General features: G+C 41.1%; 1 protein-coding gene across 1 annotated transcript; it reads left to right on the top strand.

The window, feature by feature from the left end:
* Positions 1-6524: 6524 nt before the first annotated feature.
* Positions 6525-13470, top strand: LOC138748026 (microtubule-actin cross-linking factor 1-like). Its single transcript, XM_069907727.1, has 7 exons — positions 6525-6662; positions 7392-7574; positions 7963-8172; positions 11464-11692; positions 11925-12241; positions 13096-13263; positions 13420-13470. The coding sequence occupies exons 1-7, from the start codon at positions 6525-6527 to the stop codon at positions 13468-13470; spliced, it is 1296 nt and encodes a 431-aa protein (XP_069763828.1).
* The last annotated feature ends 240 nt before the right edge of the window (positions 13471-13710 follow it).

A 13710-nucleotide genomic window follows, 5' to 3' on the forward strand; every position in this document is an offset into this window, starting at 1 on the left:
GTAATAAATGTTCTTTGTTCTCAATTTTTGTCTCGAGCAATTTCTTTAAAGGCACTTTAATTCCTAACAAATGGGGGCTCGTCCGGGATCACACTCCCTCCACTGACAGAGTACCCCGACGACGAGAGTAGGTGCACCCCGGCTGATTCAGCTGGACTCACGGGCGACGGGTGGCTGGTCAGTGGAAGAAGCGAGTGATATCCGAGAAGAGGCATTGAGAACAAACGGCGGAAGGACGCGCGCTAGAGCAGTACTGCCAGAACTCGGTAAGAGTATTTTACTTGTTCCTAAGTATGGGAATAGCGGGCAGTAGAGATGAGAGTCCTGACACAGGACGTGACCACCAGATAGCTACGTACAGCCCGCTTGGGATGATGTTATCTGAGTGGGGCACAGGAAAGACCCGCGGTAAAGACAAACTGACGACGGTCAGGTATTGTTGTAATGAATGGGTGGGATACCCGGTTAAAGGGAGCTCCGTGTACTGGCCAAAATTCGGATCCGAGGATGAATGGATGTGTGAAGCTTTGAACTTATGGCTCTATCAAAACCAGCCAGACAATGTTGAGAGCAGGGAATATGCAGCCTGCTGGCTCAAGGGATCCATTGAACAGCTGGTTTTGAATGAGAAAGAATCCAGGGATAAGAGAGAGGAGGAACCTCTTGTCCCTGAATCACAGGGTTGGGATGTGTTACATTCCCTCCCTCCACCCTATGTTCCTCCTATGCCGGCTCCTATCTTTCCTTCCCCTCCTATGACCTACCCTTCTGCACCTTCCCCACCTCCCCCACCACTAGAGAAGAGAGAAGAGAGCAGGAGTGGTATGATAACTTGCTCACAAAGCACTCGATTACCACCTCTGTTGGCAGGAGAGAGAGGTAACTTTAATTCAGAACAGCATGAGACTCTTCAGGAAGAAAGGGCAGAACCCTTTGATTCATTTCCCAGGGAGCAGGAACCCAGACCTAATAAGCCAGAAACCAATTGGATGAGACCACTGCGGGAATTTCCCATGGGAGAGGGTCTCGGTTTCGTAAATGTGCCCCTGACCAGTACTGAAGTGTGTAACTTTAAGAAAGAACTGACCTCCCTGATAGAAGATCCCCAGGGATGTGCTGAACAGTTAGACCAATTTTTGGGACCATATATATATACAATATGGGGGTCTCGACATAGAATCCCCAGCAGGGGAACAATTGGTACTAACAGGTTTTGTTACCAACTCAGCCCCAGACATTAAGAGAAAATTACAAAAGACAGAAAATTGGCATGAGCAGGGAATAACCCAGCTTCTACAGATCACACAAAAAGCATTTGTCCAGACATCTGAGGATAAGCAGAAAGCAAAGGCTAACATTTTGATGCAAGCAGTTAAAGGAATAGTAGATGAGTAACATGAAAAAAAAAAGGCAGGGACTGTGTGCCAGTTCCTGAATGTTGGGAGAAGTGCAGGGAGTGGGAGAGTAGAGACCAGAGATAATTTCATAAATCACGACTTCCCACTTCAGTCACTGACCAATATTGATTAAAATTCATGCTAAAAATTAAATGTCATAAATGATCGTTTTTCAATACTGTAGAATTAGCGAATTTAACTACCAGTTAATTCCAATTTATGAAATAAATTGTATTTAAATGTGATTTTGCACAGGGAGTACCTGAGAGTTGAGTGATGTTATAACATTTGCAGGGAGAAATGTTTGCGCAAATAGGGTGAGTTCTATACATCTTAACTTTAAGTGTATGTGAGATAAAGAAAGGATCTGATGTGTAAAGTGGCTGGATCAGCCAGTTGAAGGGGGAGTGTGCATGTCCCTTTAAGTGCACTGTGGCACTTGAAATTGAGGCTTCAGGCTCTTGTCTTGCAGTTAGAGGTATGGAGCCCTATCAACACATTTAATACATTTCTTCTACACATTCAGCAGTCAAGGTCCGTGAGTTTAAAGATCACCCACCTCTGGAGAATAAAGATACCTCTGGGGATTCCTATGGGGATTCCTATAAGTTTAATCATTCATTTCTCTGGTGCATTTTCCTCTGGAGTGAAATTAATGCCTCAGCACAATTTCTCTGTATTGCCGCTGTTATTTAATTCATGATAACTTTCCCCATTCATCAGGTTTATATTTAAATCCGGTAGTGCAGAAGTTACATTGTAAATAATCACGGAGGTAAACCCTGCGCGACTGGATTCAGCTTAATGGAGAAATAAACCTGCGAACTGGTCTATGGTGCTGTGTGAGTATTGCAATAGGTGGAATATGATTTAAATTGGTGGCATAGTTCAGAACAATTGGGTGCATAAGAATAATAATATCATTAAGAACTCACAGATCTTGTACCAGATGCTATTCAGTACATCTTGACTTAAGGACTGGAGAAATTGGCATGTTAGAATGAGATTGGCATGGTACCAATATTTCTTGATTCAATAATGACTCCACAAGCTCCAGGATTCATGCAGCAGAACTTTTAAGTGGAATATAATAGAAACTAGCCTGTACTTAAATTATTGTGTGTGCAATCTTCATAAGAACATCTTTTAACTTTTTTTTGGTGCCTGTTTTACAGACTGTTTTAAATAAGGCCAGCTCCTGTGAGCTGTGGCACAAGGCATTTTACTTAAGGCAGAACTAAAGGTTGAATATGTTTCAAGTTCTCTTGCAGGGGCTCTTGTGCTGCAATGTCTGTTATGTACTCACTCTAACAAATTGGAGGGTTGTGCCCCATACAGACAAGCAGCTCCAACTGCATTTTAATAAGGTCTAACATATTCAAAACCCATGCAAATATGGTTTGTGTTTCATTTTACAATTTTTACACTAACACAAAGGAAAGTCAGATTGTTACAAAGTGCCGTAATTTAACATTTTTTTTTCGTTTCTTTAATGGTTTATTCAGTTATTGTTGTATTTTACTTGTCTTTTGATTATTCAGTTATTGTTGTATTTTATTGCAGTTTTCAATGAGCTTTACATTTATTGTGTTTTATTCAGTTCTTATTGTATTTTATTGCAGTTTTCAATGAGCTTTACATTTATTGTGTTTTATTCAGTTCTTATTGTATTTTATTGCAGTTTTCAATGAGCTTTACATTTATTGTGCTTTATTCAGTTCTTATTGTATTTTAATGCTGTTTTTAATGAGCTTTACATGTATTGTTCATTGTTGTTTACTAATTTCTTTGGAATATTGTTCGTTAATGTTTTAAGCCCCCCTGGAATAGGGGCAGCAGAGGTTACAATTCAGCTCCTTTAGAATGTAGACAGGGCATAGATTTAATGTATAATCATAATGGGATATAAGGGATCCCAATACGGACCAGGGGAATTAAACAGCTTTAGTGGAGTACATCTAATTTGTATCATAGCCTACACAGGTATTAAAGACAGGAGTTTTGAAGCGATAGCACAAAGGACATGGTGGGACAAAGACAGACAGAATGGTAGTCAGCATTGTACATGTAACAGAGAGAGAGAGAGTTAATACATATGCTAATGTACACAGACAGGCTGCAACTCACAAGTTCAATGATATATATGCTAATGTTAGCAGACAAGCTGCAACACACAGTTAAATCACAAGAAACAATCCCCCCCCTGCTTGGTCACTTTTCATCACCCCATGAAAGGGAGCACCAGTTTCCAACAACGTGAGCTGCTTGACACTTTAATATCAGGCTCCAAACAGCCTTCGGAGATCGGTGGCCCTAGGGTTCGGGGCTGAAGAGGACATCAGATACGAGCCACAATCAAACGGAACCGCCTGACTACTGCTACTTGTTCGCTGCTGAAGGCAGCGCTTCTCATAGACTGCTACTCGTTCGCTGCTGAAGGCAGCGCTTCTCATAGACTGCTACTCGTTCGCTGCTGAAGGCAGCGCCTCTCACAGACTTCGTCGGGACAACACTTACAAAGGTCGTGTGCTTCAAAGACACTGCTTCAATATTTCAACGTATGGGATGGACTAGACTCTTTACTGAGAACTGGAGCCTGATACTCCAAACCCTAATAAGCAGCTGGACTCACTCCCCTGACCTTCATGGTGCTCCCCTACCTAAAGACTTTACACAGACATTACAATTCGGTTATTGACCAGCTGGGTAAAACTACACCTTACACTTGAAAGATCAGTGTTACTGATCTAAAAGAAAAGTGAGGAGAGGGGGGGGGGGGATCAGTCACACTGACACTAGTAACCAAAGATCAGTAACACTGATCATGGTGAAAGATCAGTATTACTGATCTAAAAGAAAAGTGAGGATTGTGAGAGATGGGAAAATTGACCTAAAATTATGAACATGGAAGAAACTAAAGTTCATCAGTAAAATGGCTGAAACCAGTTCAAACAGGATAAGTTTGGGGCTTAGGATGCAGGAAAGCAGAGTCAGCACGATTAACATAAGAATCTTCTATCCTTTGTGACAAGACCATAGGACTAAGATAAGGAATGGTAAGGTACAATAGAATGTAGGAAGTTGAGGTAGTCTGGATCAGATAAGGGTCTCCTAGCCCTGGACAGAAGTACCAAGTCATACATTTCTAATTAGCTAACCATACACAGATTTATACATATGAAATTAGCCAACCCTAGATAGAATGAGTCAACTCTGCATATTAAGAGACTGTAGCCCAGAGAATCAGGAAGGTGTGAATAAGGACAATGACATGATGGGGCACCCACAGGATACCCCCTGGTCCTCCAAGTGTACTGAAACTGCACGTAGGCAGGAAGAATTACCTATGCCAAACCCATCCAGGGGGCAGAAGAATGTAAGGGGGAGGGCATTCTGATACTGAAATTGACTGTATAAAAGTTGGGTGAGCCCCAGTATGTGTGTGTATTCCCAGGGTAAGGGGAAGCACCCAACTTTGCATTGTTGTAGTAATAAATGTTCTTTGTTCTCAATTTTTGTCTCGAGCAATTTCTTTAAAGGCACTTTAATTCCTAACAGCTTAGTTATGGAAAAGATAGAGATTAGTTAGAAGAGGGTTTTGGAGCTCCTGGTCCTGATGGGATTTTTCCCAGGATGTTCAGGGAGGTCAGGGAGTAAATAGTGGGGGCTCTGACAGTGATTTTAAATGATCACTGGAGAAGGGTGTGGTGCTTCATGATTGGAGGTTTGCAAATGCAGTTCCATTGATTATACAATGGCACAAGGTGCAGGCCAAGTAACTACCTTCCAGTAAGTTTGACCGGTGATAGGGAAAGTTATGGATAGTATGTACAAATATCTGGATAGGCAGGGATGGATCAGGGACACCCAGCCCAGATTTGTGAAGGGAAAGTCATGTTTGATGAATCTTGTTGAGTTTTTTGAAGAGGTAACAAGAAAAGTGGATGATGGTAGGGCGGTTGACGTGATCTATTTGGATTTTAGTAAGGCTTTTGATAAGGTTAGTAAGGAAGGTTCAGTCACTAGGGATTAAAAAGAGATGGGTTAAGAGGTGGCAGGAAGATAGACACCAGAGAGTCATGATGGACAACTGTCGGTCAGCATGGAAGTGTGAAAGATTAGTAAACTTGACATGAAAATATGAAAGATGGTGAAACTAGTACAGACACATGGAGTGATGGATCAAACCAGTATGAACAGGCTAAGCATGGAAATTAGAATGCAGGAAGCAGAGTCAGCCTATGTAAGATAAGAATCTTCTACTCTTTTCGACAGGATCAGTGAGCCCACCATATGAATAAGATAAGGAGAGGCAAGGAATAATAGAATGTAGGAAGTTGAGGTAGTCTGGATGAGATAAGGGTCTCCTAGCCCTAGACAGAAGTACCAAGTTCTACATATATAATTAGTAAGCCTTACACAGATTTATCAAGTTATGCATATTAAATTAGTAAACCCTAGTCAGGATTAGCAAACTCTGCATATGAATAGACTGTAGCTCTGAGAGTCGGAAAGGTGTGAATGGGGACAAGGGCAAGGTTGTGAATAAGGACAATGAGGGTAATAACATGATGAGACACTGACAGGATACCCCCTGGTCCTCCAAGTTCACAGAAACTGCACGTAGGGAGGAAGGATTGCCTAATGCCAAACCCATCCAGGGGGAGGGTATTCCTACACTGAAATTCACTGTATAATAGTTGGGTAAGCCCCAGTGTATGTGTGTATTCTCAGGGTAAGGGGAAGCACGCAACTTTGCATTGTTGTAAAATAAATGTTCTTTGTTCTCAATTTTTGTCTCAAGCAATTTCTGTTAAGGTACTTCTATTTCTAACAGAAGCCTGTGCCAAGCGGTGTGCCTCAGGGATCAGTGCTAGGTCCCCTGTTGTTTTTCATTTATATTAATGATTTGGATGAGGGGATGGTTAACTGGGTAAGCATATATGCAGACAATATGAAAATAGGTGGATGGTGGATAGTGAGGAAGGTTTTCTTGGATTACAGAAGGATTTGGTTTGTTTGGAAAACTGGGCTGAAATGTGGCAGATGGAATTTAATGTAGACAAGTGTGAGGTGCTGCATTTTGGAAAAAAATAACCAAAATGTCTATTCCATTCATAATTGTAAATGCTTCTACCAAATCCCCTTTCAACCGTCTACATTCTAATGAATAAAGTCCCAGTCTCCTTAATCATTCTCTGTACCCTCGATGTTAAGGAAAGAGCATTGAGGAATGCAGAGAAACAGAGGGATCTTGGAGTTATGGTACAGAGTTCCTTGAAGGTGGATTCCCATGTAGAAAGGGTAGTTAAGAAGGCATATGGTATGCTGGCCTTCATAAAACATAGCATAGTGTATAGTATCTGCGAAGTGATGTGACTGTTTAAGGCATTGGTGAGGCCAGATTTGGAGTATTGTGTTCAGTCCTGGTCTCCAAATTATAGAAAGGAAATAGATAAGGTGGAGAAGGTGCAGAGAAGATTTACAAAAATGTTGCCTGGCTTACAACATCTAGAGTGTAGAGAATGATTAAGGAGACAGGGATTTTAATCATTGGAACGTAGACAGTTGAGAGGGGATTTGATAGAGGTATTTAAAATTATGAAGGGAATAGATAGACTAGACATAAGTAGACTCTTTCCCCTAAGGGCAGGGGAGGTTGGAACAAGAGGGCACAAGTTGAGGGTAAGGGGGCAAAACTTTAGGAGAAATGTTAGAAATCTCAGAGAGTGGTGGCAGAATGGAATAATCTTCCAGAGGAGATGCAGCAGGGTCCTTTCTGTCATTTAAGAAAAGGTTTGATGTGTACATGGATATGAGGGGGTTGGAAGGTTATGGGCAGAGAATAGGAAGGGGGAAACTAGTGGAGGTGTTGAAGAGAACCGCCACAGACACAAAGGGCCATTATGGCCTGTTTCCATGCTGCCAGTTGTCATATGGATATATGTGACTGAAGATTTTCCCAACATTTTCTGGGAGACACTCTCATTATAGGGTAGGCCACAGACTTTGGGAACAAGACAGCTTGAGGAGTGGAGTCATTGTAAGAGTGATTGGCAATGTGGGAGCAAACCTGAAGAGGGTGGTGAGAGTGGCTTTGCACTAGAAGAATTTTGGGCAAGTGGGAAGACAGCTTTTTATGATGGTAAGGAAGGAGCTAAGCGGAGGGAGAGTGAAGTGAAAGGGGAGGGAATAGACGAAGGGGCCTGAGAAAGGGAGGCTGTGTTAGGGAGACATCAGCAGGGAAATGACGAAGCAGAATTCCGTCGATGCCCATGTGTGTTCGGTTAAAGAGAGTCGGTGGGCCTGTCAGTGTATATGAGGCTGGTCTTTAGTATTTTCCATCCTTTTCTTATTGATCCAAGACTGGGCAAGATGTGTTGCCCATATGAATATTTATATGAAATGGTGTGGAATGGCCACTGTTTATAAACAGGAATCTTAAATTCAAGTGGTTTCGCATCCTCCTCAATCCCAAGGGTTTGCAAATAGATGAGGGAATACGGAATTGCTGCCAGGAAAAGTTCAACATGTCTTCAAACTTACAGGATTTTGCAATTTGTAGGCAACAACAGAAGAGAACCTACAAAAACATCAGAAGAAAGTAGGTGATCTTTTGAAATGGTTGGCAGTCGAGGGTCACTATGGAGTTCATATCACCGAAGATGAAATCTATGCTTTAGGTGATGGTTTCAAGCTGGAAGAAGAGGACGATGTGATGTGGTCATTTGCTGAGATGGGCGAAAGACTGAATGACCACCAGCAAGGCCTGAAGGTATGAACACTTCCAGTTGTTTTGGATAAGTGCATGTTCGAACAATTGTAAAAATATTTTGGATTGGACTTTTCATCAGAACCTCTGATCAGTGCAGATTTGATGAAAGGCTACTGACTTAATTTAACTTAAATAATGACTAACATAATTTACAAATAATGTTGAATTGAATTTTGACAGTCTTCTCCAAATCCTATTCAAAGATCGATCAGATCCTCTTTCTAACTCAGCCCTACTTTCTGTTCTTTGCTCTGGCCCAGTCACGCACGTGATGAGAGATGATGGGAATATGATTAACTCACTAGTGAAGGGGCAGTGATTGACGATGGTCACAGAGGCCCTGCACTAACAATCTCACCATGGCAGCTTCTTAACAAAAACTCTTCACCTCAGTAATGCTGTTTTCTTATATAATGAGGATATTGATGTTGTAAAGGGAAGAACCTCCTCTCCTATTTTGATAACTCCAGGCACCCACTCATGTGATTAACTCTTTATAACCCATTGAATTGGCCATGCAAGCTATTCAGAACCAAAAAGGGATGAGAAAGCATACACCACTGGAATGAATTGTGGCATAGCAACGTCACTGTTCGTCCACTCAACCAAGCCAGATCTTTGTGTAGATCAGGTGATTGGTTTGGAAAAGAGAGTGAGTAAGGTTACACCCCCTCACTACCACAATTTACCTGTTGTTGAGGCATCTGTTGGTGACAGCAGGAGCAGAAAGATCCATCCCATGTTACTCCAGGGGCTCCCTCAATTGTGGTGTGTGGTAGCACCATTGTGCCAAATGGGATAGATTCAGAATAAATTGACAGCTGGAATCACAGTGGCGAAAAGGTACGATGGGCCTTTAACATTTGCAGCAGGAAAGTGTTACTTACCCATTTGATTTTATCAAATGCTCCCATTACTCCCGTTAGTGCTCCCATTACAACCAAGCCAAATCATCACCATGGTTTAATAGGGAATGCAGATGCACATACAGGGACACATGAGGTGGCAGACTGATAATCTTGCAACACTGGACAGTGGGCACGCAATGCAGAGAAAAAAATAACATTCCAAAGACAGAATTAACCGCAGATGAAATTTGAGTTCTGTCGTCCTTCTGGCTGGGTCATGAACAGTAAACAGGAAAAGAGGGACCAAGGGTCTCCTCATTCTCAGTGGAGGTAGGCCTCAGCTTCTGAATAACAACATTGGGGTTAAGACACTTTCTAGCATGTTCCATCAGTTTCTTCCGACACCATCACAGAAATCACTTTCACCGCATTTGATCTACTGAGGAATACCAAGTGCAGCAGACAAATAGGACCAGACTCCATCACATTCGAAGTACTGGAGAAGTTCAGTCTAGATTTTTTTGCACCTCTTGTCACAGTTGATCCACTGACATCCTTCTGACAAAGTGGCAAATTCTTCAGATATTTGGTCCATCTACCAAAAGCAGGACAAAGCCATACTTTATTGAATCAGCTGCCCAATGGAAAGTGTGGCCCACACACTGTGTCATAAAGTGGCATTGTTCACCAATAACCTGCATAATGGTATTTCAATTGGGTTTTGTCACATGACTCCAGGTCTCCTTCTCACTCTGGTCCTAACATGGACCAGCCACTTTGAGTACTGTGATAACCAAAGCAGATCAGAGGCTACCTGTCAAGCAATAGGTGGCAAACCATTGCTCTGCACTTGACTGGATGAGCACAATTCCCAAAGGGCCCAGGGACCTCAACAGCAGAGCAAAGCAGTTGGCTTGATTGGCCCTCCATTCATTCTCTCCACTGAGGTGGTCCTGTATCCTATCAACGGAGTGAACGACATCTACTCGACTCCAACAATATGTCCAAAGAGGTGCCATCTGACATGGAGAAGGATGTGCGGTAAGTCCGTAGGAACACTACTACCTGCTGATTCCCCTCCACACTCCTCTCCCTTCTAACTAGGAAAGATATTGCCATTCGTTCTCCATCTCAGGGGCTAAATTCAGAACTCCCAAACTTGAAACTTTGTAGAAGGAGCTTGACAAGTAGCATGACAGCTATTCAAGAAGGTGGTCCATGATGACATTGCCGGCAGTGAGGCAGAACTAATCAGTTTGGGCCCTGGCAGGGATACCTGCATCTTGAAGCACTAATGTGAAAGTGATAACTACCCAGAATGTTTTCACTAAAATGGGGATGGATTTTCATGTTTGTCATTCCATAATATGCAGTGTTCAAGTCAGATTTTCATAGTTAAAAAAGAGCAAAGATCTTTAAACATTTGCCAATTGGTGTTATCTTCTTTTAGTAAACATTGCTTAAAATGTATGCACATTATTGCCCTGTGCGTGCTTGACAGCCTGTTTTGTTTTGGAATAAGGCTACTTGAATAAAGTCTTGTAAATACCAAAGGATGTTGAACAAAATGGTAAAGATAAATACAATAAAGTCACTGTTATGCCTCTGTGTGGGAGGCTCCTTAAATAACTTAGAGATGTAAGATTCAAATAGCAGAAGAGATTTTACTTGTTGATGCCTTCCACCATTCCAGGAAATGTTCATACTCACATAGACATGCGCCCCACAGTGGTGCATGACATTTACAACAGTATAAAGGGTGTGTTATCTCGTCAGGATCATGTGAACTCTTTTGTAACTTCCTAGGAATACACCCTTCTCATAGTCGTAACTGTCGTGCACTACTGTGGGGCGTATGTATATGAATGTGAGTGTGAACAGTTTCCTGAGATGGAGGAAGGCATCAGTAAGTAAACTACCTTCTGTTATTTGAATCTTGCATCTCCAAGTTATTTAAGAAGCCTCCCAGGTAACACGGAGACAGAACATGTTGGCAGCGGTCGGTAGAAGAGAACAAGAATAAAACTATAAAATTGATTGGAAGTCACTGAAATCTGAAGGGGAAGAAGAGAAAAAGTATACCTAAAAATGAATGGCTGGTGCAATAGCAGTTCACTTCAGTGATGGATGGGAGGCTGAAGACATTGTTGAATCGTTTAAAACGTTTCAGCAGAATTGACGGGGAAGGGATTCATCCTTTGACACAAGCAAAGAATTTTTGATCAAGGTAGTTGATTAAACCTCCGAAAGGATAAAACCATTTAGGTTTCTGGACTTGAAATACGTTTCCTGTGTGTATTGAAAGTGTTTTGGTACACTGATTTTTAATAAATTGGGAAACCTGAATATTTTATTTCAATTGCAAATGCAATAAATAGAAGCCTTACCTCCCCCAAGACAACTTGGAGCAATAAAAATGAACCTAGGCTTGTTTATTTTCTAGGAACATTGCCAAAAGTTGTCCTGGAAAGAGCAAGAGTTGGTTTTGGTCAAAGAGGCAGCTCAGACCTTCCTGGATCAAAATGTCCAGGACCCTTTGCGAGAAGAGGAAGATGTACTGCAGGAGAAATTGAATGTCTTGATAGAGGAGTATGAATCCGCTTTATCAAGTGCAGATTCTCAGTTAAACGTGATTGTGGATCTGCATATAGAATTGCAGAAGTTCCGAAAAGGTGAGAGAAAATATTCATTTATTTTCCAGATTACTATAAAATACTATTTACTGAGAGTTGAAAAGAATTCTAAGTAAGACAACAGAAAGCTACATGTGGTTTGGAATAACCCCAACTTGTAATTATTACAGGATCCTGTCAATGTGTCAAAGTCTATATAATCTGGTATTTTTTGATCATTTTGAATGCTTTAAAACATTTAAATATTTGACCATTATATTCCTTGAAACAGATCACGATGAATTCGAAACATTCATGATTCATTTAGAGAAGGAACTAGCAAAGATAAAAGCTGGGGAATTTGACTCCAAGTCATTGACATTCAAACTTAAGAAGCAGCAATTCCTCTTCAAAGATCTTCAATTTCACAAAGGGGATCTAAGACACCTCAGACGATCTTGGAAAAGTGTCTTCGATGCTGCCTTTCACTTTGAAATCAGGAACGCAATTGAAAGCTACAAGATCCAAATTGATCCTGATGCCATAAGCCAACGTGTAAAGGAGACGGTTGAAAGCGACGATGCTCGTTTCAACACACTTCGATCAGAAGTATGACATATTTCCATTTTTTTTAGACTAAACATTTAAACTCCAATTTTATTTAAGATCAGTAACTTGAGAGCATTTTGATAGACTGAGCAACTTGTGTAAGTTTTAGTCTTATAAGAGTGGCTCTGGAAAAAGTTTGCAGCTATGATCAATAATACCCATAAAGAACAGGAACAATAATCAAATCTTTCCAGTATTGTGGAGCTCTCTTGGTGGCCGAACTCACTCAAGTTGGACAGAGACCATTGCAGAAAATAAATCGTGATCTCATTTCCTTTTAATAAAATCAAATGTCAAACAGATCATAACTGGTGAAGATTTTCCAAACAGGACTTCCATGTGCATTTGTCACTGAACAAGGTGTAATGTGTCCATTCCACAAAGGTCACATCACTGGTTCAGTATCTCCTAAACCCAAGGGTGATGCTTGAATGTCATAACAGAAATGCAGTGTTCAGCTGAAACATGTCCAGCCCAAAAAAGATTTCTGTCAAATCTTCACTGACACACTAAATTTGTGAAGGTTTTCAATGCTTCTGATATATTCCTGATCATCATATTTTTTTAAAGCAAACTCAAAATAGTAATTAAAATAATTATTGACATAAAAAGAACATGGAACAGTACGGCAGGGTAAAAGGCATTTCACCTTTGGTGAGGTGTGAACATTGCCTTTTTGTCTGTGACCCTCAAAAAACGATGCTGGGAACAAAAAAATGATAGTTGGCATAAGTAATGGACCAGTAATGTATCACTTGACCCATTTGGATCGATTAGACACTCGATATTTGATAGTATCACAAAATCGTACATTTTAAAAATCCACATACTCATTCATTTCTTTCACTCTATAGTGCATTGAACTTGGATCCCGTCTTGGCACAAAGTTATTTCAACAATGGCAAGAGAAGGCAGATGAGCTGTATTTGAGCCAAGAGAGCGTAGAAAGAGAAAGAAAAATGGTTCAGCTGGAGGACATCTCTAATCCAGAAATCTTGCAGCAAGAACTTGAAAATATCATGGTAAATTAAAGTTGTTATTTCATAAATCACTGTGTAATGTTGCTTATTCTAATTTAGGAGTAGAAAGATGAATGCTTTGAAATAATGTTAAAGTCCACATCCTATAACAGTGGCTAAAGCCACATGGGAGGTTTGTAAGTTTGGCACCTGAAATAGGAAGCTGAGCTCCATCCATTCCACCTTGATGAGGTTTTAATGGGAGCCTGATGAAGAGCCAACAGCCAATTTGCTTCCAGATGGTGGGGGCGAGATTGGAAACTGTTACAAAGAAGCCAAACAGTTCTGCTCTCATTGTGTGTCTATTTTCAGTATGGGTTTCCTCAGACCTTATGTTGCCTGTATCCATGTTTAATGGGGGCCTGGTGACTAAGGATATGGTGGCAGAATTTTGGACGACCTCCAAGATTATAACAGCAGAGCAAAACAAGTCAGAAAATCATTAATGGG

This window comes from Narcine bancroftii, chromosome 13 (genome assembly GCF_036971445.1).
Source record: "Narcine bancroftii isolate sNarBan1 chromosome 13, sNarBan1.hap1, whole genome shotgun sequence".
Taxonomy (NCBI): domain Eukaryota; kingdom Metazoa; phylum Chordata; class Chondrichthyes; order Torpediniformes; family Narcinidae; genus Narcine; species Narcine bancroftii.

Bases quoted from the DNA above. Each gene is read 5' to 3' on its own strand.
- LOC138748026 (XM_069907727.1), top strand. From the start codon at position 6,525: ATGCTTCTACCAAATCCCCTTTCAACCGTCTACATTCTAATGAATAAA. The intron at 7,575-7,962 runs GTGAAAGGGGAG...TGCAATTTGTAG, and splicing joins CTAAGCGGAGGGAGAGTGAA to GCAACAACAGAAGAGAACCT. The intron at 12,242-13,095 runs GTATGACATATT...TTCACTCTATAG, and splicing joins TCAACACACTTCGATCAGAA to TGCATTGAACTTGGATCCCG.